Source organism: Malaclemys terrapin, chromosome 19 (genome assembly GCF_027887155.1).
Source record: "Malaclemys terrapin pileata isolate rMalTer1 chromosome 19, rMalTer1.hap1, whole genome shotgun sequence".
Classification (NCBI taxonomy): Eukaryota; Metazoa; Chordata; order Testudines; family Emydidae; genus Malaclemys; species Malaclemys terrapin.
Window position 1 is genome coordinate 953,890 of NC_071523.1, and position 24,646 is coordinate 978,535.

Below are 24,646 nucleotides of genomic sequence, written 5' to 3' on the forward strand. Positions count from 1 at the left end.
AGAGAGAAGCTGCTACAACGACTGTCACTGGTGGTTAGAGGGAACTGAAGAGGCCATGGGTCAGCAGGGACCTATATACACCTCCATGAAGGTGCGACTCCAGGTGGCTCCACAGCCGACCCAATGGGTACCACTAGGGGGAAGAACCTTCTGGTGACCATGCACATGGCACCCACACACCTACTTGGAATAACATGAGCAATCACTCAAAGAAAAACATTTTTTTTCTTGCTCTCATTTGAGCAACAAACCCAGTTTAATCCAACTAACTGCTTGGCCACATTAGCTCTCCCCTATTTTGGTTGAGGGGACCTCAGTCTTCTCCTATCCATCTACCTCCTTTGTCACGCAGTGGCCCCATAATCCTTTGTGCCTTATCCCATAATCCTTGCACCATTTTGGTATGAAAAGACTAAAATATTGCAAAATAAGAGTTTATGTATTTATTTTGTTCTTTCTGGGTCTCTTACTTCATGGCACATTTCTCCTGCTCAGTCCAGCCCTACATTCATTCCCCTTCTCTATTTGTTCTCAGTTCCTCCTTTCATCACCCACACCTTCAATCCCTTCATGGTTCCAACCCCCTCCTGGTATTGAGACAGATTAGGGGGAGCATATTCCTCATTCTCTCTCAGCATGCAGAGGATTATTCCATTTTCCTGCTTTCCTCCCTCAATGGTTTGGAAAGGAAGGGTGGGGCACAAAAGCATTACCCCAATTTCCTGCTCTGTGCTGAAGGCTGGAGTTGGAGTGGCTGAGTCTTCTCCCAGTAGCCCTGGAACTGCGTACATATGCATCAGTTACAGTTGACACAGCTGCTTAGGTTGGAGCTCCAGGGTAACGTATCATGCTCTGCAGTTGCCCCCTCCCTCCCGGAGTTTACCTCTGCTGCCCTAGCACAGAAGGTTCCAGGATGCTCCTATTTAAAGAACAAACCCCTGCCGGAAATCTAAGCAAGGGCAGTTAGTGTCTGGTGTTGCCTCCCTTTGTCCAGCCATCAGAACCTGAGTCTCCTGCCGGTGTATTGCCTTCTGTCCCTCAGCCCTGGTTGTGAGAGGCTTTGCACAAATCGGCTTCAGTGATCCCATTTCAAGCCCCTAAAAACTCCAGCCCGCCCCATCTCTGCCACATTCACCCCCTGCCCTGGTACTGTTTCTCATTACAGTCCTGGCCTCCCTTGACCCCATTTGCTTTACAGTGGGATCCCCGCACCATTGTATTCCTACTATGATGTTTGCAACATTTCCCTGTGGGCTGCTTTTCTTTCTTATCCATCATCTTAACGACCCTCCTGGGAGGATGTGTCCTGTCCCTTTAAATCTGTGCCAGGGAGCTGGGCATGACAGCAGCACATGGTCCCAGATTCATTTAGCCTCCTCACATCCATTGACTTCAATGGAAATTAGGGGCCTACGTATCTTTGTGGATCTGGGCCAGGGTGACTATCCCCTTTAAGAGGGGGCAGAGTTCAGTGCAGCTACCTGCTGCCCAACTGGGCTTCAGGAAAGGCACCTGGACCTTATAAAAGGGGAAGCAACTGCAGATGGGGATTTGCAGATGCCTGCAAGCATGGCAGGGAGCAAGAACGTTCCTAAGTCAGTAGGGGGAAGACACCAATGGCAATGGCCTATGGAAAGGCTAAATTCCAGGCAAGAGGTGCTGGGAAATGGACTGTCAGGGAGGAGGCCCTGGGCTGGCCCCTGCTGAAAAAGGAGTGAAGGCTGTAGGTTTGAATTCTCTTTAGAAAGACACTGTGCAGGACTTAATACATTGGATCCCAGAAGGGGAGTGTTTTGAATATCTGGACTGTATGGCCCTGAGTAAAGGGCAAACTAAGGCAGTCCCAAGCAGAGCCACACTAGCCTGAAGGTGGCACTACAGGGCAGACAGGCCATTTGACAAGAAGGATCTAAGCTCTCCAGAGAAGCAGAGAAAAAGGACAGAGTGGCTCGGTTTTCCTTATTCTAACAGAGTTCCTTGTTCAGTGATAGAAGAAAGCAGCTCTTCATGTGATTCTTTACCACTGTCCTGGCATAGATGTAAGAAGCAGGGACCATATTCTCCCAGATGCAGGTTCCCTTCCCCAGGCACAAGGGGCAGGAGATGCCTTGAATTTTGCTTTGTGGAGCTTCCTGATCATCACTTCATGGAGCAGAGGAGAGAGTTGCTCCCCTTGGAGGCCCATAAGCTAGCAGATCTCCTGCTGCGCTGTCAGAAGAGCACATGCCACCTTCCCCATAGTAACCCTTCCTCTGCCACTGGCAGACAGACACTCTAATGGAGAGGAGGCTGTGGCTGCTAATGCTTCTTGAGGCAGCAAATCCAATTTCTAACAAGAAGTCAGTGAGGTGCAAAGGGGAGCAAAGCCCAAGAGCAGTCACTGCCAGAGCCGTCCCTAGGGTACAGCGAATCAGGGCGACCACTCTGGGCCCCCCGGGCCAGTGTGATTGGCTGTTGCGCATGGGCGGTGTGTGAACCTTTGGCTAAGGGAGGTTAGCTCCCAGCCCCGCCCCTTCTGCATGCCCCAGAACCCAGAGCCCCCCACCATGGCCACCGGCCCCTGGCTGGTTAGTACCTGGCCCTCCCCAGCCCCAGAGTGCCAGGAGGGAGAGCGGCATGGCCAGAGCCCCCTAGAGCCCAGCGGCACTGCTGAAGCAGGGCCCTGGGGGTGGCCGGGGCAACGCCTGGCCATTTGGGGAGGCACTGCCTCCCCCAGCCTCCACCCAGCATGGTCGGTCCCAGAAGTGACGGATTCATCACTTCTGCCCCGGGCCCTGCACCCCGCTAGGAATGGCCCTGGTCACTGCCCCTCCCAGAAAGGGAAAGAGTTGAGAAGCAGGGCTAGACCCAGGGTCTCCCAACTCCCAGCTGGCTACCCTAACTACTGGACTACAGTATCAGGCTCACATTCTCTCTCTCTGGCCCAGTAATTAGTTAAGTATTTAGTCACAGTGGAAGAGTCATTGGGCCAGAGAGAGAGAGAGAGAGAGAGAGAATGGGTCTGTAGTCAGTCAGTAGGGCACCCACCTGGGGGTAGGAGACCCTGGGTCCAGGCCCCCATTCCAATTGCTTGTTCATTATTTATCCAGAGTGGAACAGCTTCAGCAGGAGAGTGTGAGGGAGCCCCACAGCAGAGTATCCCAGAGCCCAGTGGTTCTGAGCTTGCACCTGAGAGGTGGGAGACCCCTGTTCAAATCCCTTCTCTCCCTCAGGCAGAGCGGGGAATTCAACCCAAAGCTCCCACATCCCAGGCAAGTGTGCCAACCACGGGGATAAAAGTGAGGAGGTGGGCACCAGCACCACCTCCTGCTCGGGCTGTGTTATCAAAAGGACCCAACCCTGTAAGTTTGAGCAGAGGCTTCCTATAAGATAGGGCCCCATACCCAGGTTAAGGGGCCGAAGGCCCGTCTTGCCCTGGTGCGTGAATTGCTCTGCGACTCAGGCAGGAGATGGTATCCAGATGCCTAGAGGGAGGCAGCAGCACACATAGCCAGAGGCAGGAACACAGGCACTGAGTGACTTTAGGCACCTACAGGACTCAGTGGGAGTTTTGTGGATCACAGTGGAGCCAAAACTAGGACTTAGGTGTCTAAATCTTGGGTTTTGGTGCCTAAGTACTTTTGTGGGGCCCACACTTAAATTGCAATGACATCAGGGGGACTAAAGCACACCGACATGTTGGAGTACTCTGTTAAGCAGAATGCACTTAAACTCGTGCGATAATGCCTTCCTGAACTAGGGCCTAGTTCAGCCATGAGCTATTGGGCTTGATGCAGGGCTCACTGCATGGATTCCCTGGCCTGCATTTTTAGGGTTACCATACGTCTGGATTTTCCCAGACATGTCCGGCTTTTTGGTCCTCAAATCCCCGTCCGGGGGGAATTGCCAAAAAGCCGGACATGTCCGGGAAAATAGGGAGGGGGCTTGGGTCCGGGCTGGAGCTGCTGGGGCCAGCACCGCTCGACCAGGGCCGGTGCCGGGCCGGAACCGCTCAGCCGGAACCGGGGCCCGAGCTGAGCTGGGCCGGAGCCGCTGGGACCGGGGCTGCTCGGCCGGGGCCCTGGGGCCTGAGCCGGAGTTGCTAGGGCCGGAGATGCCGGGGCCAGAGCATCTCTGCTGGGGCCGGCCGGCCGCCAGAGGGAGCCAGTCGGCCGGGGGGACCGTACTGGGCCGCGCCTCCTCGTGCCCGCTACCGCCCCAGCCCCAGCTTACCTGCTGTCTCCCTGTTTCAGGCTTCCCGCGAACATTTGATTCGTGGGAAGCAGGAGAGGGGGAGGAGCAGGGGGCGGAGCGTTCAGGGGAGGGGGTGGAGGTGGGGCCCGTGGAATGTCTTTTTTCTTTTTTAATTAAAATATGGTAACCCTAGCATTATGATAATAATTCCTAGATCCATCTAAGCAGGCTGCCTGAGAACAGCTCCCAGCCCATGTCCTGTCCAAGGCAGGTGGAGGGTCCAGGGCTCCCCACAGTGGCCCAGGCTCCCTGGGCAGCTTATTGCAGCTCAACTACAGCTTCTTGCCTGGCCAGGGGGTGGGGCCTCAAAGGGAAAAGGCGGAGCAGGGCAGGGCTTGGCTTCTGACAGGGACTGAGCCTTGTGGCAAGGGGGGGCTGCCCCACACCGGGAAGAGGCTGGCACCGCTAGCAGGGTTGGAGGGGGCCTCCAGGAACCCTGTCAGCTCTCCTGCCGTGAAGTGCAGCTCCTGCTGGCGCCACTCTGTGCCTGCCTGAGGCTTGCAGTTTGGGGGGCAGTGTGGCCACCTGCCCCCCAAACTATGTCCATGTGAAAAAGTGGGCAAGCAGTACCCCCATGGCTGCCCCGGGTTCCGGCACCCCTGCAAACTCTGTACAGCACCTGGACGGATGCAGCACAGTTTACCCAGCTGAGATGTCCCAGAGTCCGTCTCCCTCCCATTTGTATACTTGAAACCTTCCCACAAATAACCCCTCTCAACCAGCTGGCTTCAGATAAAGAAATCAGTCTTTGGAAATAGTTATTTAATGTAGCTCTAATTCGATCTTCCCCTTCGGGTTTCCTTTGAAATATTGAAAAGCCAAAGGGGAACAGCTTCCCTACCACAGGCTCTTTGCTGATCTGTGGCATCAAAGGTGGATAGAACAGAGGATTGCAGCGAGAGGTCAGGCTAAAGAATGCCAAGGTCACAGCCCTTGCTCCCAGGCACAGACTCCAAAGAAGAATTCAGTGGTTGCATGACAAAGCTAGCTGAAAAAGAATCACCCAAACAGACCTCAAGCTACAGGATGTTCATGGGCAGATCATGCTTACAGCATGTCCTCCAGAAGGAAGTTATTCTTCTAAGCAATTTCAGGACGCTAAAGGAAAGGACCGTGCCCTAGACCAGGGGGTGACATTTTCATAGCAAGGACCACATCTTAAAGAGACTGTCCTGTGTCTCTCTTATCCGTTGTCATCACTAGGACCTAGTTCCCCTTCCGTTTGAGGTAGCCTGGCCCTGTTTCCCTCCTGTTTACTGTTGCACAATATCCTTGTCTGATGGCAGTAATTGACAACACGGAAAAGTAATGTAAGGAGATATTTTTAGCTTCTGTTAATGCAATTTAGCAGCTGGAAACAAGGAAGGAACCATCACGTGGCAGGCATCTCTCCACAGACCACCACCAAGTTCCCGCAGACCATAGTTTGAGAACTGCTGTGATAGACTGATTGCTCTTCTTTCCTAAGACACATGCTTTCCAGTTAATGACATTCTGCGGAATAAGATCCACCCTGCAATTTCATTCCCTTTGTTTCCTTTCCTAACAGTGGACTATTCGCTGCCATGTTGGGCCCCAGAGGCTGCCTTTTAGCAATACGTGAAGTGACTTATTAGTGTCTTTCCCTTCCTAGAAGAGCCGCTGTTTGCACAGAGTAGTGATTCTTGGGTAAATGGTTTTCAGTGTGCGTTGGGTTTCTTTAGGACAAGTGGCACTATAGAAATCCAAGATTACTACTCCCATTGCCATCACTCCCAAACTATAAAGCTATCCCATTCCAGTACTAGGGAGCTCTAGCCTAACGCCAATGGGTCAAATTCATCCCAGATGTAACTCCACTGACTTCAATAGAGTAACACTAAGGATAAGCCACCTTGGAGCCACTTTTACAGGCTCTGAGCCTTGGATTACACTACAAACTTATGTCCGTATAACCACATCTCAGGGGTTTGGACAAGCAATGCAGTTATACCGACCTAACTTCCAGTGTAGAGAGCACTATGTTAACAGAGGGCTACTCCCACCGACATAGCTACTGTCTCTGGGAGAGGTGAAGTACCTCCACTGGTGAGAGAAGCTCCCTTGACTCTCAGAGATCTACACTTTAATGTCCACTCTGCTAGAGAATCTGCCTACCATAGCTCTGCCAGAGGGGGATACCTTGGCCACATGGTCAGTACAAGGGGAGCTACCTTTGTTTAATTCTGCTCAGAGGACTCTTACACACCAGAGCATGTTAAAACTGGGCAGCCATTTTTCTGGCTGTTTCCACTGTGGTTTCAGAAACATGCAGATAAGCTCATGCTTTATCAATGTGCTGCTTCCCCTTTCTCCGGTGGTAGAGTTACACTTCTGCCTTTCTGATGCTGGGCTATTAGTCTGCAAGTGGCATCTCAAAAGATCACCATTGCACCGTGTCGTGGGAACTATGGGAAGTGAGAAGCCACAGCTGGTGCACACTGAACATACGGCTTCAGCACTTAGTGAATAGGGTGAAAACTAAGGCAAAGACAGGCTGGGCATTTCCTTAAGGTTTAAAAAACCCTTCTTAGAGGGCCAACCTTGGTGCAGCTAATCCTGCTCTTCTTCCTGCGGTGTCCAGACCCTCCCCAGAACCCAAGTGGTCCATTTTGCCTGGTAATCCATCTGGCTCCAAGGAGTTCTGGTATATCTCTCGGCATCGGCATTTGTTACACACGCACCACTGGGGTATCAGAGCACCAAACTGGGTTTATACATCCCAAGCACAAGTACCCCAGAATGAGCCATTTCATTAAAGAACCCCACAGAATAAATGACACTGACTAGGTCCCTCAAATGCCACTTTTGGGGGACACCTAAAAGAAGTGATCAACACACCCAACTGGAAGGAGACTCCCTAGGGATGCCTTCCCTGATGGAAGGCTGATCAACAGGTTCTTACAGATACCTCTACGCTCCCATTGACTTCACTGGCAGCAGGATTTGGCCCTAAATCTCTGTGCTAAATCTGCCCAGAGCAGCTGGCTACCTGTTGGAGGATCCCTCCCAAAGCAAGTCTTGATCCATTTCTTAGCCCGTGGTGATGGAATGTGCCTTAGCATCAGATCCCATAATCCTCATGTGTGCAAAACTTCCATTGACCTGCAGCTGCTTCATTCCCACCCTTCCCATATTCCATTATATTATTAACCCGGTTTATTTCAGTGGTGTCTAGGGACCAACCAAGGCCAGGGCACCATTGTCCTAGGCACTGCACAAACCTGCCCTGAAGAGTTCACAATCTCCATAGATGGGGCAGGCAAAGGGCAGAGGAAAGGGGTGGACAGACAAGCAACAACATAGCCCATTCAATGACAATGTGTGACAGGGAGATTTGCCAGCAGAGGGATGTGTGCTCACCTCCATCCTTCCAATCAGCTGATAATCCCACCATATAACTGCACCATGGAGTCTCAGCAACTGAAACTAACCAGACTGGACAATGCCACGGCTCTTGGAGCAAATCCATTTCACCTGATAGAAGCAACTGTAGTGTTAACCCAGTGTCCCCTAGGCACCAGACCCTCTTCCCCAGACTATTTTTTTAAAAGGTTAAAAACAAGAACAATTCCGTGAAGTAAGAAGCTGACTCACCTCTTACCAATTCAGCCTGGAGGGCAGCGGCTGGGGCGATTCTTTTAGATGAAAAAGAGTCCCAGGAAACTCTTTAAAGGAACTCTCAGTCGTATCCTGGGGGGGGAGCACCAGACTTTAGAGGACTGTGCAGCTTGTACATGCAAGCCCCCGTTGAAGCTTGTGTTAACAGAGCCCAGCCCACACACTGTCAAGGTGCAACTACGTGAGAGCATACGCACGAGAGGTTCCCTTTCACTGAATCACTTCCTCTGCTAATGACTGCCAGATATCCTCTGAAGCAGGGAGAGGATGCTGGGGGTGGGGCTGTCGAGGTCACATTCTTGTTTGTAAATCTTCCCTTTCGCCTGGTTCTGTGCATGTTGCACAGGAGCTGTGTCTGTGGGAACCCAGTACAGAGCTCAGAGCCTTCAGCACCTGGCAGGATCTCACTCTCCATGGTGCAAAGTAAACAATATGCACATTCCAGCTGTCTGAACAATCACACTGTAAAGTGGACTTTAAAGTGGATCCAGTGGCTAGAGTGTACTTGGGCTTTGACAAGCGAGGTCCCTCACCAAAGGCTCTTATGCAAAGTAAGTTGTCATGGGATAAGAGGGACGGTCCTCTCATGGACCAGTAACTGGTTAAAAGATAGAAAACAAAGGGTAGGAATAAATGGTTCATTTTCACAGTGGAGAAAAAAAATAAATGGTGGGGTCACTCTAAGGATCGCTGCTATTCAACATATTCATAAATTATCTGGAAAAAGGGCGGTAAAATTTGCAGATGATACAAAATTACTGAAAATAGTTAAGTCCAAAGCTAACTATGAAGAGTTAAAAAAGAATCTTAATGAACTAGGTGACCGAGCAACCAAATGGCAGATAGACTCATAGACTTTAAGGTCAGAAGGGACCATTATGATCATCTGGTCTGACCCCCTGCATGCTGCAGGCCACAAAACCATCCCTACCCCTTCCCTGGACTCTGCTGTTGAATTCCCGAATCCTGTGTTTTAGTGACTTCAATTGGCAGAGACCCTCCTGCTAGTGATCCCTGCCCCATGCTGCGGAGGAAGGCGAAAAGCCTCCAGAGCCTCAGCCAATCTACCCTGGAGGAAAATTCCTTCCCGACCCCAAATATGGCGATCAGTAAGACCCCGAGCATGTAGGCAAGAGTCTCCAGCCTGACCCCTGTTAGCCATTATACTATTTACCTACCATTGCTTGGTATTCCTTGGCTACTATGTTTTACCATTAAACCATTCCCTCCATAAACTTATCCAACTTAATCTTAAAACCAGACAGGTCCGTCGCCCCCACCGTTTCCCTCGGAAGGCCGTTCCAATATTTCAGCCCTCTGACGGTCAGAAACCTTCGTCTAATTTCAAGCCTGAACTTCCCCACGGCCAGTTTATATCCATTCGTTCTCGTGTCCACATTAGTACTAAGCTGGAATAATTCCTCTCCCTCCCTTGTATTTATCCCTCTGATATATTTAAAGATAGCAATCATATCCCCCCTCAGCCTTCGCTTTGTCAGACTAAACAACCCAAGCTCCTCTAGTCTCCTTTCATACGACAGGTTTTCCATTCCTCTGATCATCCTAGTCGCCCTTCTCTGCATCCGTTCAAGTTTGAGTTCATCTTTTTTAAACATGGGAGACCAGAACTGCACACAGTACTCCAAATGAGGTCTCACCAGCGCCTTATACAACGGAAGCAGGACCTCCTTATCCCTACTAGATATACCTCGCCTAATGCATCCCAAGACCGCATTGGCTTTTTTCACCGCCACGTCACATTGTCGACTCAGTCATCCTGCGGTCTACAAGGACCCCTAGGTCCTTCTCCTCTTCCGTTACTTCTAACCAGTGCGTCCCCAGCTTGTAACTAAAATTGTTATTAGTCATCCCCAAATGCATTACCTTACACTTTTCACTATTAAATTTCATCCTATTTCTGATACTCCAATTCACAAGCTCATTTAAGTCTCCCTGCAGAATATCCCTATCCTCCTCCAAATTTGCAACGCCTCCCACCTTCGTATCATCCGCAAACTTTATCAGCCCACTCCTGCAATCAGTTCCAAGGTCAGTTATAAATAGATTAAATAAAATGGGTCCCAAAACCGAACCTTGAGGCACTCCACTAGTAACCTCCCTCCAACCTGACAGTTCACCCTTCAATACGACCCGCTGCATTCTCCCCATTAACCAATTCCTTATCCACCTCTGGATTTTCATATCGATCCCCATGTTTTCCAGTTTAACCAATAATTCCTCATGGGGTACAGTATCAAACGCTTTACTGAAATCCAGGTATATTAGGTCCACCGCATTTCCCTTATCTAATAAGTCCGTTACTTTCTCGAAGAAGGAGATCAGATTCGTTTGGCACGATCTGCCCTTCGTAAAACCATGTTGTAATTTATCGCAATTGCCATTAACCTCAAGGTCCTCAACTAGTTTCTCTTTCAGAATTTTCTCCAGCACCTTGCACACTACAGATGTTAAACTAACAGGCCTGTAGTTACCCGGATCACTTTTTTTCCCTTTCTTGAAAATAGGAACCACATTAGCTATTCTCCAGTCTAACGGGACCACCCCCAAGTTTACAGATTCATTAAATATTATCGCTAATGGGCCTGCTATTTCCCGTGCCAATTCCTTCAATATTCTCGGATGAAGATCGTCCGGTCCTCCCGACTTAGCCCCATTAAGGTGTTCAAGTTTTGTTTCTACCTCGGATATGGTAATCCCCCATCCTGTATGCCCCTCTGTCACGGTGCTACTATCCCTAATATCTTCATTGGCCTCATTAAACACCGATGCAAAATATTCATTGAGATATTGCGCCATGCCTAGATTATCTTTAATCTCCTCTCCGGCTATAGTCTTCAGCGGTCCCACTTCTTCTTTCTTTGCTTTCTTCCTATTTATATGGCTGTAAAACCTCTTACTATTGCTTTTAATTCCCCTCGCTAGGTCCAACTCTACACGGCCTTTGGCCTTTCTCACTCTATCTCTACATTCTCTGACTTCACTAAGGTAAGTCTCCTTGCTGATCCCTCCCCTCTTCCACTTGAATTCAATGAATCAAACAGATAATTTTAAAAGGGCCAGCAGCACAACGGTTAAGGCAGGTTAATGGCTAAGGCTGCTTCCCTCCTGCTCGGCTTCCAGAAGCGGCTGGCATATCCCTGCGGCCCCTGAGGGAGGGCATGTTTCCACGCGCTACCCCTGCCCTGAGCTGCGGAGCAGTGACTGCGGGCAGCAGCGTGTGGAGACCCCTCCAGCCCCCCGTCTAGGAGCTGCTGCCAGAAGTGGGTGTGGGTCGCTTTCAGGAGCCGCTCGAGGTAAGTGCTGCACCCCTCAACCTCTCCCACACCCCAACCCCCTGCCCCAGCTCAGACCCCACACCCAAACTCCCTCCCAGAACCCAACCCCAAACCCCAGCCCAGACCCCACACCTAAACTCCCTCCCAGAGCCTGTCCCCCACACTCCCTCCCACACCCCAACCGTCTGCCCAGCCCAAACCCTGCATCCCAACTTCCTCCCAGAGCCTGCTCCCTGGACCCTCTCCTGCACCCCAACCCCCTGCCCTAGCCCAGAGCCTGCACCCAAACTCCCTCCCAGAGCCTTAGGCAGGTGGAGAGTAGGGTGGGACTAGGACCCGTTCTGGGCACCACCTAAAATTATACAAACCTGCCACCCCTGAACACAGTCAACCTGTGGAATTCATTGCCAGGGGATATTGTGAAGGCCAAAAGTATAACTGGGTTCAAAAAAGAATTAAATAAGTTCATGGAGGTTAGGTCCATCAATGGCTAGTCAATTAGCTAGTGATACAATCCCATACTCCGGATGTCCCTAAACCATGAGTTGCCAGAAGCGGATACTGGACAACAGGGGATGGATCACTTGATAACTGCCATGTTCTGTTCATTCCCTCTGAAGCCCCTGGCACTGAGCATTGTTGGAAGACAGGATACGGGGCTAGATGGACCATTGGTCTTTCCTAGAATGGCCATTCTTACATAGGGGGGAAGAAATGGATTGTGCCACTTTTTGCTTCTTTATTGCATATAAAAGCTCCTTAGAGGACTGTAACAAACAATGATGAAAAAGAGGACTCTTTTTTGGTCTCCATGAAGAAAATGGAAAATCAGGTCTTGTTTAGCCTAGAAGAATCTGTGGTGGCTAGAGAACTAGTGAAATATTTTGTTTTGTTCATACCTATTTAACTCCAATGTCTAATTAACACATAGGAGAAATTCAGTATCTGCCATTGTTATTTGCAATGGTGTTGTAGCTGTATTTCTCCCAGGATAGGAGATACACAAGGTAACTTTTGTTATTGGATCAGCTTCTGCTGGTAAAAGAGACAAGCTTTTGAGTGCCACAAAGCTCTTTTTCAGGTCTGGAAAAGGTAACCAGTGTGTCACAACTAATACAAGGTGGGAGAGATTGTTAAGCATAAGGGGTTATCACATGTTGCAGGAGATCATTTAAAATGAAGTGGGCAATTAACACCTCTTCTGTCATAGGACAAAGAAGGGTTAGTAGGTTACCAATGGTTGTGATGAACCATAAAGCCAAGGTTTCTGGTTGAGTCTATGATTTTTTAATATGTAACAGAGGCCTTGGCTACACTTGCAAGGCCTGGTCTACACTACAACTTTAATTCGGATTTAGCAGCGTTAATTCAAATTAACCCTGCACCCGTCCACACGACGCCATTTAATTCGAAAGAAAGGGCTCTTTAAATCGATTTCTGTACTCCACCCCGACGAGCGGAGTAGCGCCAAAATCGATTTTAGCATTTCGAATTAGGGTTAGTGTGGCCGCAATTCGATGGTACTGGCCTCCGGGAGCTATCCCACAGTGCACCATTGTGACCGCTCTGGACAGCAATCTGAACTCGGATGCACTGGCCAGGTAGACAGGAAAAGCCCTGCGAACATTTGAATTTCATTTCCTGTTTGCCCAGCGTGGAGAGCACAGGTGACCACAGATAGCTCATCAGCACAGGTAACCATGCAGGCCGATAATCGAAAAAGAGCACCAGCATGGACTCATAGACTCATAGACATTAAGGTCAGAAGGGACCATTATGATCATCTGGTCTGACCCCCTGCATGCTGCAGGCCGCAAGACCCTTCCCTGGACTCTACCGTTGAAGTCCCCAATCCTGTGTTTTAGTGACTTCAATCGGCTGAGACCCTCCTGCTAGTGATCCCTGCCCCATGCTGCGGAGGAAGGCGAAAAACCTCCAGAGGCTCAGCCAATCTACCCTGGAGGAAAATTCCTTCCCGACCCCAAATATGGCGATCAGTAATACCCCGAGCATATAGGCAAGAGTCTCTAGCCTGACCCTTGTTGGCCATTATGCTGTTCATGTACCATTGCTTGGTTTTCCTTGGCTACTATGTTTTATCATTAAACCATTCCCTCCATAAACTTATCCAACTTAATCTTAAAACCAGACAGGTCCGTCGCCCCCACCGTTTCCCTCGGAAGGCCGTTCCAATATTTCACCCCTCTGATGGTCAGAAACCTTCGTCTAATTTCAAGCCTAAACTTCCCCCCGGCCAGTTTGTATCCATTCGTTCTCGTGTCCACATTAGTACTAAACTGGAATAATTCCTCTCCCTCCCTTGTATTAACCCCTCTGATATATTTAAAGATAGCAATCATATCCCCCCTCAGCCTTCGCTTTGTCAGACTAAACAACCCAAGCTCCTCTAATCTCTTTTCATACGACAGGTTTTCCATTCCTCTGATCATCTTAGTCGCCTTTCTCTGCACCCGTTCCAGTTTGAGTTCATCTTTTTTAAACATTGGAGACCAGAACTGCACACAGTACTCCAAATGAGGTCTCACCAGCGCCTTATACAACGGAAGCAGGACCTCCCTATCTCTACTAGATATACCTCGCCTAATACATCCCAAGACCGCATTGGCTTTTTTCACCGCCACGTCACATTGCCGACTCATAGTCATCCTGCGGTCCACAAGGACCCCTAGGTCCTTCTCCTCTTCCGTTACTTCTAACCAATGCGTCCCCATCTTGTAACTAAAATTGTTATTATTCGTCCCCAAGTGCATCACCTTACACTTTTTACTATTAAATTTCATCCTATTTCTGATACTCCAATTCACAAGCTCATTCAAGTCTCCCTGCAGAGTATCCCTATCCTCCTCCGAGTTTGCAACTCCTCCCACCTTCGTATCATCCGCAAACTTTATCAGCCCGGAGGGAGGTACTGGATCTGATCGCTATATGGGGAGAGGATTCAGTGCTAGCAGAACTTCGTTCTAAAAGATGAAATGCCAAAACTTTTGAAAAAATCTCCAAGGGCATGATGGAGAGAGGCCACAATAGGGACTCGGATCAGTGCCGCGTGAAAGTCAAAGAGCTCAGACAAGCCTATCAAAAAAAAAACAAAGGAGGCAAACGGTCGCTCCGGGTCAGCCGTGGACATGCCGCTTCTATGCCAAGCTGCATGCAATTCTAGGGGGGGGGCCGCCACCACTACCCCACTTGTGACCGTGGATTCTGGGTCGGGGATAGTCTCATCAGCTACACCTGAGGATTCTGCGGATGGGGAAGAGGAGGAGGAGGACGAGCTTGCAGAGAGCACCCAGCACTCCGTTCTCCCCAACAGCCAGGATCTTTTTCTCAGCCTGACTGAAGTACCCTCCCAAGCCAGTATCCAAGACCATGACCCCATGGAAGGGACCTCAGGTGAGTTTACCTTTTAAAATATAAAACTTGTTTTAAAAGCAAGCGTTTTTTAATGATTACTTTGCCCTGAGGACTTGGGATGCATTCGCGGCCAGTACAGCTACTGGAAAAGTCTGTTAACGTGTCTGGGGATGGAGCGGAAATCCTCCAGGGACATCTCTATGAAGCTCTCCTGGAGGTACTCCAAAAGCCTTGCCACAAGGTTTCTGGGCAGTGCAGCCTTATTCCATCCTCCATGGTAGGACACTTGACCACGCCATGCTTGCAGCAAGTAATCTGGTATCATTGCCTGACAAAGCCTGGCAGCGTATGGTCCCGGTGTTTGCTGGCATTCAAGCAACATCCGTTCTTTATCTTGCTGTGTAATCCTCAAGAGAGTGATATCGCTCATGGTAACCTGGTTGAAATATGGGAACTTAATTAAGGGGACAGAGGTGGCCGTTCCTACTGGGCTGTTTGCCTGTGGCTGAAAAGAAATCCTTCCCTGCAGTTAGCCAAGCACGGGGGGGGGGGGGGGGGGGGGGAATTGGCCCTGAGCTTTTCGCGTTTGGCTAGGAGGGATCTTGCCTGATACGAGCCATGCGGTGGGGGGGAGGGATAAAGCGATCATCCAGAGAATTGGATGTGGGGGTGGTTAGTTTGTTTTCTGCTGCTGCATAATGTTAACAGGAAAACCGCAGCACTCAACGGGCTTTGCTTGGTATGTGGGAAAGGAGGGCGCAGAAGCCGAAAGACAATGGCTTACCATGGCTGCATGCAAGCCGAATTCTGTTGCCCGGACCTGTGATCTCTAGCAGCAAAGCCACAGGCACTCAATATTAAGAGGCAAAATGCGACCTTGCACAGAAGTCACATGTGCTATGTAATGTGAATAGTGTTGGTCACCGTGAAAGAGTATAAGCATTGTTCTGCAAAATGTATCTTTTTAAAAAATTCTCTTTTTTCCCCCTCCCTACAGCAGCTGCAAATTCTTCAAGCCTCCCTCCTCTGTCCCGAAAGCTATCACATATAAGGCGTCGGAAAAAGAAGACGCGAGACGAGATGTTTGCAGAAATCATGGAATCCACCTGCAGTGACAGAGCTCATCTGAATGAGTGGAAGGACACGGTTTCAAAGTATAGGAAAGAAGCCAGTGAACGTGAGGACATGAGGGACGCTCAAGATGAGAGGTGGCGGCAGGAAGATCAGAGGAGGCAGGATGCAACGCTGGGGCTGCTGCGTGAGCAAACAGACATGCTCCGGCGTCTGGTGGAGCTTCAGGAACGGCAGCAGGAAAACAGACTGCCGCTACAGCTCCTGTATAACCCCCCTCCCCATGTTCCATATCCTCCTCACCCAGACATGCAAGAACGCGGGGGAGGGGGGAGCTCCGTACACCTTCCCATTCCACCCCAGTGGACAGCCCAAGCAAAAGGCTGTCATTTTTTTAACCTTTTTTTAGTGGCCTTTTCCTTCCCACCGATCCTCCTCCCCAAGCCCCACCTGGGTTCCCTCCCTCTTTTTATAATCTACTAATAAAGAATAAATGATTTTTAAACGATAGTGACTTTATTTGGTTTGAAAGCAAGCTGGGGGAAGGGGGAGGGTGGGTTCCTTACAGAGAATGAGTCAATAAAGGGGCGGGTTTTCATGAAGGAGAAACAAACAGATATTTCACACTGTAGCCTGTCCAGTCATGAAACTGGTTTTCAAAGCTTCTCTGATGCACAGCGCTTCCTGGTGTGCTCTTCTAATCGCCCTGGTATCTGGCTGTGCGTAATCAGCAGCCAGGCTGATTTTCCTCAGCCTCCCACCCCGCCATAAAGGTCTCCCCCTTACTTTCACAGAGATTGTGGAGCACACAGCAAGCAGAAATAACAATGGGGATATTGGTTTGGCTGAGGGCTGAGCGAGTCAGTAACGATCGCCAGCGACCTTTTAAACGGCCAAATGCACATTCTACCACCATTCTGCACTGCTCAGCCTGTAGTTGAACAGCTCCTGACTCCTGTCCAGGCTGCCTGTGTATGGCTTCATGAGCCATGGCATTAAGGTGTAGGCTGGGTCCCCAAGAATAACTATAGGCATTTCAACATCCCCAATGGTTATTTTCTGGTCCGGAAAGTAAGTCCCTTGCTGCAGCCCTTTAAACAGAGTAGTGTTCCTGAAGACGCGAGCGTCATGAACCCTTCCCGGCCAGCCCACGTTGATGTTGGTGAAATGTCCCTTGTGATCCACAAGTGCTTGCAGCACCATTGAAAAGTACCCCTTGCAGTTTATGTACTGGGTACCCTGGTGCTCCGGTGCCAAGATAGGGATATGGGTTCCATCTATCGCCCCACCACAGTTAGGGAATCCCATTGCAGCAAAGCCATCCACTATGACCTGCATATTTCCCAGAGTCACTGCCTTTCGTAGCAGCACCGGAGTGATTGCTTTGGCTACTTGCATCACAGCTGCCCCCACAGTAGATTTGCCCACTCCAAATTGATTCCCGACTGACCGGTAGCTGTCTGGCGTTGCAAGCTTCCACAGGGCTACCGCCACGCGCTTCTCAACTGTGAGGGCTGCTCTCATCTTGGTATTCTGGCGTTTCAGGGCAGGGGACAGCAAGTCAAAGTTCCATGAAAGTGCCCTTACGCATGCGAAAGTTCCGCAGCCACTGGGAATCGTCCCACACCTGCAACACTATGCGGTCCCACCAGTCTGTGCTTGTTTCCCTTGCCCAGAATCGGCGTTCCATGGATAGAATCTGCCCCATTAACAACATGATCTCCAAAGCACCGGGGCCCGCGGTTTGACAGAATTCTGTGTCTGTGTCCATGTCCTCATCACGCTTGTCGCTGCGCTGCCGCTGCCTCCTCGCCTCGTTTTTCTGGTCCTGGCTCAGCATAAACTCCACGAGAACGCACGAGGTGTTTACAATGTTCATGACTGCTGTCTTGAGCTGAGCGGGCTCCATGCTTGCCATGGTATGGAGTCTGCAGTGTTCACCCAGGAAAAAAGGCGCGAAATGGTTGTCTGCCGTCCGTTGCTTTCATGCAGGGAGGGAGGGAGGGAGGGGTGAGGCTGTACACAGAACCACCTGCGACAATGTTTTTTGTCCCATCAGGCACTGGGATCTCAACCCAGAATTCCAATGGGCGCGGGAGACTGCGGGAACTATGGGATAGCTACCCACAGTGCAACGCTCCAGAAATCGATGCTAGCCCCGGTACTTGGACGCACACCGCTGAATTAATGTGCTTAGTGTGGCCGCATACATTCAACTTTATACAATCTGTTTCCCAAATTCGAATTATATAAATTCAGATTAATCCCGTAGTGTAGACATACCCCAAATTACAGCGCTGTAAAGCCTCCCCCAGCACTGTAACTCACTCTCCGTCCACACTGGCAGAGCACTTGCAGTGCTGTATCTCCCTGGGTACACCACTGTAGGTACTCTACATCTCAGAGGAATAACAGCTGCAGCGGAGTGGCTACGACTCACGGGTGAGAGTGTAAACGCTTGCAGCGCTGTACTAATCACCTTGTCAAGTGGCCAATCCTCTCCATTGTTGTGATGGGCTGCAGGAATGCGGAAGTGCCGGTTTCAAAGCTCATACCACAGAGAAAAGCAAACAGTTTGCAGTTGGCTTTGAGTGAGTAAATGAATGAGCAGGGGGCCGGGAGTTTGGAACTTGCAAAATAGAGAGCGGACATGCTCCAAAAAGCACTCTCTCTCCCCCCACACTCCCTGTCACAATCCACCCACCCCCCAGTTTTGAAAAGCATGTTGCAGCCACATGAATGCTGGGATAGCTGCCCATAATGCACCGCTCCCAACACAGCTGCAAATGTTGCAAGCGTGGCCACACCTCTGTGCTGGCAGCTGGCAGTGTGGACAGACTGCAGCGCTTTACCCTACTCAGCTGTACGAAGACAGGTTTACCTCACAGCGCTGTACAGCTGCAAGTGTAGCCAAGGCCAGAGTTAGGAGTTTAAGCTCCCAGACTCATCTTTTGAAGGTTTTTTGCCATTTCCTTTGAGGACTAGGACCAAGTGGTCAATACGGAGTGATCACTTTGTGAAAAGTTTCAGAGGGGTAGCCGCGTTCGTCTGTATCAGCAAAAAGAATGAGGCGTCCTTGTGGCACCTTAGAGACTAACAAAGTTATTTGAGCAAGTGGATTTTAGCCCACGAAAGCTTATGCTCAAATAAATTTGTTAGTCTCCAAGGTGCCACAAATACTCCTCGTTCTTTTTGTGAAAAGTGTTCACCCATGGGTGATAGTGCGGTTTTTGTCTTTTATTGTTTTTCTGTGTGAGTTCATTCAAGAGTGTAGTGATTGTCTGGTTTTACCCACCTCAGAAGCCCCAGCAACAACCATGCTCTCACCCACCTTGTCTCTCATTTGTTAAAATTCCAGCAACAACTACCATTAATATCACAACAAACAGCTGAGATAACCAGAAATTCCTCCAGCAAAACCAGATTTTATGTTACTAATAACAACAAGCGGGGGGGGGGGGGGGGAGGGAAGATATGTGCACATATTTGGTGCTTATTTATAAATCATAAAATGCAAACATACCCTCTGCACAAATGCAACTAAAAAAAAAAAAAAAAATCACCATTCCTTTAAATCTTCTTTATGTTCACGTGAAAGATGTGAATGGCCTAAATTCATTCACATTGTCCAAAACCACCCAGAATTACCCAGCATGGCTGGGCTGAGAGCCAGAAATCAGGTGTCCCAATCCTCTGCTCCAATGCTAGCACAAAAGCCCAGAGCCCCACGATGGAGCCGTGTGCACCTGAGCAAAGTGAGTGTAGCAGCTCCCAAGTGGACTCAGAAGCATGGTATACCCACTATGCAGAGGTGTAGATGGCACCACAAAGGGCAAGATCCTGGGAAATCACTCCAGGCTGGACACATCCGAGAACAGAGGAGCAGTGAATGTGGTGGGGGCTCACTGGTCAAGGCAAAGACTATGGGGCAGGCTAGGTCTTTATCTTGCCTTGCTAACTCATGTTAAAATTACAATCTGCCTTGTCTTCATTAGGATTTTACCTCATGTTAGTTGCTATGTATTGGCTAATGCCTTAGTGGAGAAAAGGTCAAGATGGCAGCTCCAGAGCACTGAGCTAGGGAGAACTTCCCATTCAAAGCCCCATTAAAAAAAAACATCTCATCTGACATGACCCCATACTGACATGAGAGGCAGAGGAAGCTTTACTCATTCTGAAAGCAAGGTTGGCATAAGCCCTAGGCTGGAGATTCATCTACATTGTGATGCTGACTTTCACTTTCAGGAATGGCTTTTCTTTCAGTTCTTGAAAATAAATGCATCGACCCTGTTTCAAATTAAGTGCCTCCAATGAGAAGCTATTTTAACTTTAACTGGGTTAATTATTTTATGTTTAGAATACCTATCTGGTGGATCAACAAAGTGCTTAACAAACCTGGTTGCATTCTCTTCTGGCTGTGTGCTAATTAAAACACCAATTGATTATTACATAGATTTCAGGTCTGACGTGACTCTGCAACAGCTAGTCACTGGAGTGCTGTCTTTAACTGCTGTTTGCTTAGCTGGCAGTACTGATCATTCTAGTCAATCCAAATGGGGTCTGCAATACTTCTAATTACCAAGATTTTCAAAGGTAACTGAGGAGTCTGGTTGGCACAATTTACCTTGTTATGAAGGAGGTCAGACTAGCTGATCACAGTGGTCCCTTCTTGGCCTTGGAACTACGGCGTTTTGGGTCCCCATGCCCAACCTGAGACCAGAAAAGCTGGCCCCTTTAAGATATCTTCAGTTGATTTCAATGGGCGTTAGGAGCCTAAATCCACCGAAGATCTGTGCTGTGCCTTGGCCTGTGTCTCTGGAAACCCCACAGAACTTCTGCTCAGATCCCAGTCAGATTCACCAGCCTGGGCCTGCCCACTGGAGTTTCCCCAAGAGTTGTGTAGTGCATTGAGTGGCTCAAAGCAGAGGGAAATGCTGACCTCATGGTGTTTACACATTGTTATTTCTCCTGCCACCACCTCCTCCTGGCTAGAGCTCTGCAATCTTGGCACACCTTTGGCTGCCTGCTGCGCCCACTCACGTGTTTACAACCGTGTGTAGAAAGTGTATGAGGCGGATCCAAAACATTCCCTCGAGCAGATGATGAGCAAAAGGATTCCATTCTTAAAAATAGCAAGACATGTGGGAACTGGTTCATTCAGCAAACCCAGGATTTCTGAAACACAGAGCATGCGGCATGCTGTCATCCTAGACTGGGTACTCAGCCACATTTTCAAGGCCAGAGCCTGCTCTCAGTTACACAGTAGAAAATCTGGAAAGACTCTGCCAAAGCCTACAGAGTTATTCTGAATCCCATATGGGGATGGATTCATCGAAGAAAGATGTTCTGGTAAGTTAAAGCACTGGACTCCAGCTTGGATTTCAGACCCCTGCAAGATGAGAGGCAAGTCACTTAACACCTCTGGGCCTCAGTTCTCCAGCTGTAAATGGGGAATCACAATATCTTTTTCTCCCACCCTTTGTCTTGTCAATTTATAGTCTGTGAGCTCTTCAGGGCAGGGGCTGCCTCTCACTCTGGGTTTGTCACTCCCCCCTGCCCCCTCCACACACACCCCACCCCCCCAGAGCCCTGATCTTTAGTTGGGACCTCAAGGTGCTGCTGAGATATAAATAAGATTCTGCCCTTGATGTGCTAGAAACCAGTGCAGAACAGGGATATTAGACAGGGCCGGCTCTAGGTTTTTTGCCACCCCAAGCAAAAAAAAAAACAAACTCAGAGAGCGCAACTCCCAGAATGCCGCCCCTGGAATTGTGCTACCCCAAGCACGTGCTTGGTTTGCTGGTGCCTAGAGCCGGTCCTGGTATTAGAGGTCTGATTCTGCTATCAGCTCTCAACCTGCACCAGTGCAAGGTGGCTGATAAAGGCCCTATCAACATGTAACCACCATTGATTTCCATGAAGTTACTCCTGATTTACAAGGATATAAATGAGAAGAAAAAAAATCAACCCTGTGACTTTGCATTCATTCATCTTGAACCATGCAGCACTTTCCCTCGTTTTGCAGCTATACATCAAATTCCAAAGTCATTCTACTTCCCTCTCCCATCTTGGGATCCTACATCCAAACACCACGATTACATGGGTGTTTGTGCATGCGGCCACACTTTCACTTCTCCTCCTAACCTCAGTTTACTCATCTGTACGAGTCTGGGGGGAGGTACCTTGTGAGGCTTAAATTATTAATGTTTGAAGAACACTTTGAGAGCCACTGATGAAAGAGGATAAATAGGAGACTATTATTGTACTGTAATAACAGTGTAAAACAAACACCACCTTGATTTCTTTAGTGCCCAAAACTATTCTTGGTTTATAGATTTGTGCCTTTAATCTTCTGTTTGATCTAGGCTCTAGTAGCCTTGGCTTAATCATCTCTTCTTACTATCTCATGAACCTCCCAAATCTTCTCCAACCCTGCACTTGCCCTTCCTCCTAGCCATTCACTTCTCTTTTTAAAATCTAACCAGAGCCCGCCCTTTTTCCTTCCGTTTACCATTAGCCCTGCACTAACAAAGGATGCTATATTTAAATGAAAGTACTGCACTGAAATCCTCTCTCCTTTAGTGGGCTTGCTCTGGCTGAGCAAAGAGCTGATAAGTAATCCAGATAGGGAGAAGTTGACAGCCTCACATAACTCATTTTCCTTCATGCACTGGGGAAACAGGTTTGTGGCACCCAAACTGGAGTGGGGTGCTCAGATCCTGCTTAAGCGTGAGCCTATGTTGCCTCCTAGTGGCTGCAACCCACAATCTATATACCGTAATATTACCACCGCTCAAATAAAATCTCCTTTAGCATAAGTGCTAGGGTTTGTGCTTTGGAAGAAAAGCCTCTGAGTTCTTCTATGTATGCTGTTGTATGTCCCAGTTAGCTAGAGATCGGTGTCTGTTGTTTGAAGCCACTGATTTAGTAAAGGAATGGACTATGGAACCAAGTTAAGCAGGTATGAACTAGAAGATCAAAGGCCAAGAATAAACATTTCTGCTGGACAAACATTCCATTGGAGGGTCTATGGGACCAGAGAAAGCCCAGTCCCCATCCCATGAGAGCGTAACAGATGCCACAGAACAGTGGGCCTGTTTCTGACCTCACATCAGAGTTAGTCCATTGATTTCACTGGAGCTGTTCTGCACTTGCACCAGTGGAAGTGAAAGCAGACTTAGGCCCCCAGCATCCAAGTTTCCTTCTCTACTTAGCACAGGGGTGGGAAGGAGAGGCTGCTGGCAATTAAAACATAGTTACAGTTAGCTTTTTAAAGGCCTAAGAATCCTGGCTGTTTTGCTAAACACAGAGTCCTAAAAAGTCTGATAATCCCCATGGCTTCTCATTTGTGGGGGCCCTGACACACATCAACCCAGCTTATGAAACAATATGCAAATATCATTTATCGGGAGTTTGCTAATGTTGGAACAGCCTGTCCCGCCCTGGTTCTGCTGGGAAACATGAGCAATTTAATTATCAACTGGAAGCACGGGCCTGAGGGAGCCATGAAGCCCAGCCGACTCCACCCCCATTGTCCAAATGAGCTATTAGGGCCTAGGCTTTCTCATCCTCTGAATGCTTATCAAATCAGCCTTGATTGTTGCTTTGTGAAGCTTATTCCAAATAAGCCACTTAAATGCTTCAGATCCTGCTTCAGCTTCCTTAGCAGAGAGGGAGGGCAAATATTGCTTCCTCTTGTACCCACTATGTTCCTGCTGAGCTATCAGCAGAAGCTTGGATCTTAAAAGATCACCATCTCCCCAACAAAGTGGAAGAGGGAGTGTGATCCAATGGTTAGAATGGGCAACAGGGGAGTCAGGACTGCTGGGTTCCATTCTTGGTCCTGTCACTGAGTCACTGTGTGAACTTTGGCAAATCACTTAACTACTCAGTGCCTCAGTTTACTCATCTGTACGAGTTTGGGGGAAGGTGCATTGTGAGGCTTAAATTATTAATGTTTGAAGAGCACTTTGAGAGCAACTGATGAAAGATCAATAAATAGGGGACTATTATTGTACTGTAATAACAGTGTAAAGCAAATACCACCTTGATGTCTTTAGTGCCCAAAACTATTCTTGGTTTATAGATTTGTGCCTTTAGTCTTCCGTTTGATCTAGGCTCTGGTAGCCTTGGCTTAATCATCTCTTCTTCCTATCTAATGAGCCTCCCAAATCTTCTCTCCCAAAGGGCCCAGAGCAGTGTGACTCTTTAGCTATGACTCGCCCTCTAGTCCCTGCCCCATTCAAGTTGCCATCTGCTGAACCTTTCCATCAACACAAGCACTGTCAAACATTACATTGTTCTGAATCTCATTAGCTCAGTGACTTCCAGCTGCCCTCAGTTAACGTAGCTCTTCTGCATGGTGCAGATCGTCCCCCACCACAACCCAGGATGGGTTATTTGTTCAGACCAAACAGCTGCTGGCAGATTCATAAGCTTGGCTATCAAAATCCCTATTGCCTAATGTTAAATGTTTGTAGCTTAGAAGGGCTATCAAGGGGTGTGTCAACAAACTGCATCACCAGTCACCTGCTTATTCCTTTGGAGTTCACTGCTGGGCGCCTTCCTTCAGCCTCTGCTGTTTTCACTTTACACAGTCCCTCTGGCCCAGCCACATCATTTGGACAAGTAGCTTCTATGCTTGCATATTACAGAGGCGCTCAGATGTTTCAGTGATAAGGGCCATGCAAACACCTTACCTGATGGAGAATCTACACACACAATCTGCTTTGAAGGGCTAAAACCTGAGATCCTGATGCAGTTCCTGACTAGGCCAGACTCCCATCAGCATCAGATAGAGCTTTGCTTGAATAAACATCGCACCTGTAACACGGACTGAACCTGGGGGACCTCTGAATCTAAATGCATAAGCCTCTGCTGCCAGAGCCAGATCTGGCTCTACTAACTACCGCTGCAGCAGACTTAACCTCTCCACAGGACCCAGCCACCACTAGAGAATCAAACCGAGTGGGTAGGCATTACACAGGTGGTGACCAAGGCCAACAAAATATAGCTCTTTGACAGTGAAGGAAAGT

General features: G+C 48.9%; 1 protein-coding gene across 1 annotated transcript in view; it reads right to left on the reverse strand.

The window, feature by feature from the left end:
- ECE1 (endothelin converting enzyme 1) overlaps positions 1-7,990 on the reverse strand; it is a 142,350-nt gene extending 134,360 nt beyond the window's left edge. The window contains 3 exon segments of the mRNA XM_054009096.1: positions 7,856-7,879; positions 7,882-7,954; positions 7,956-7,990. Of these exon segments, the coding sequence (XP_053865071.1) occupies positions 7,856-7,879; positions 7,882-7,954; positions 7,956-7,990 (132 nt within the window).
- Positions 7,991-24,646: the final 16,656 nt, after the last annotated feature.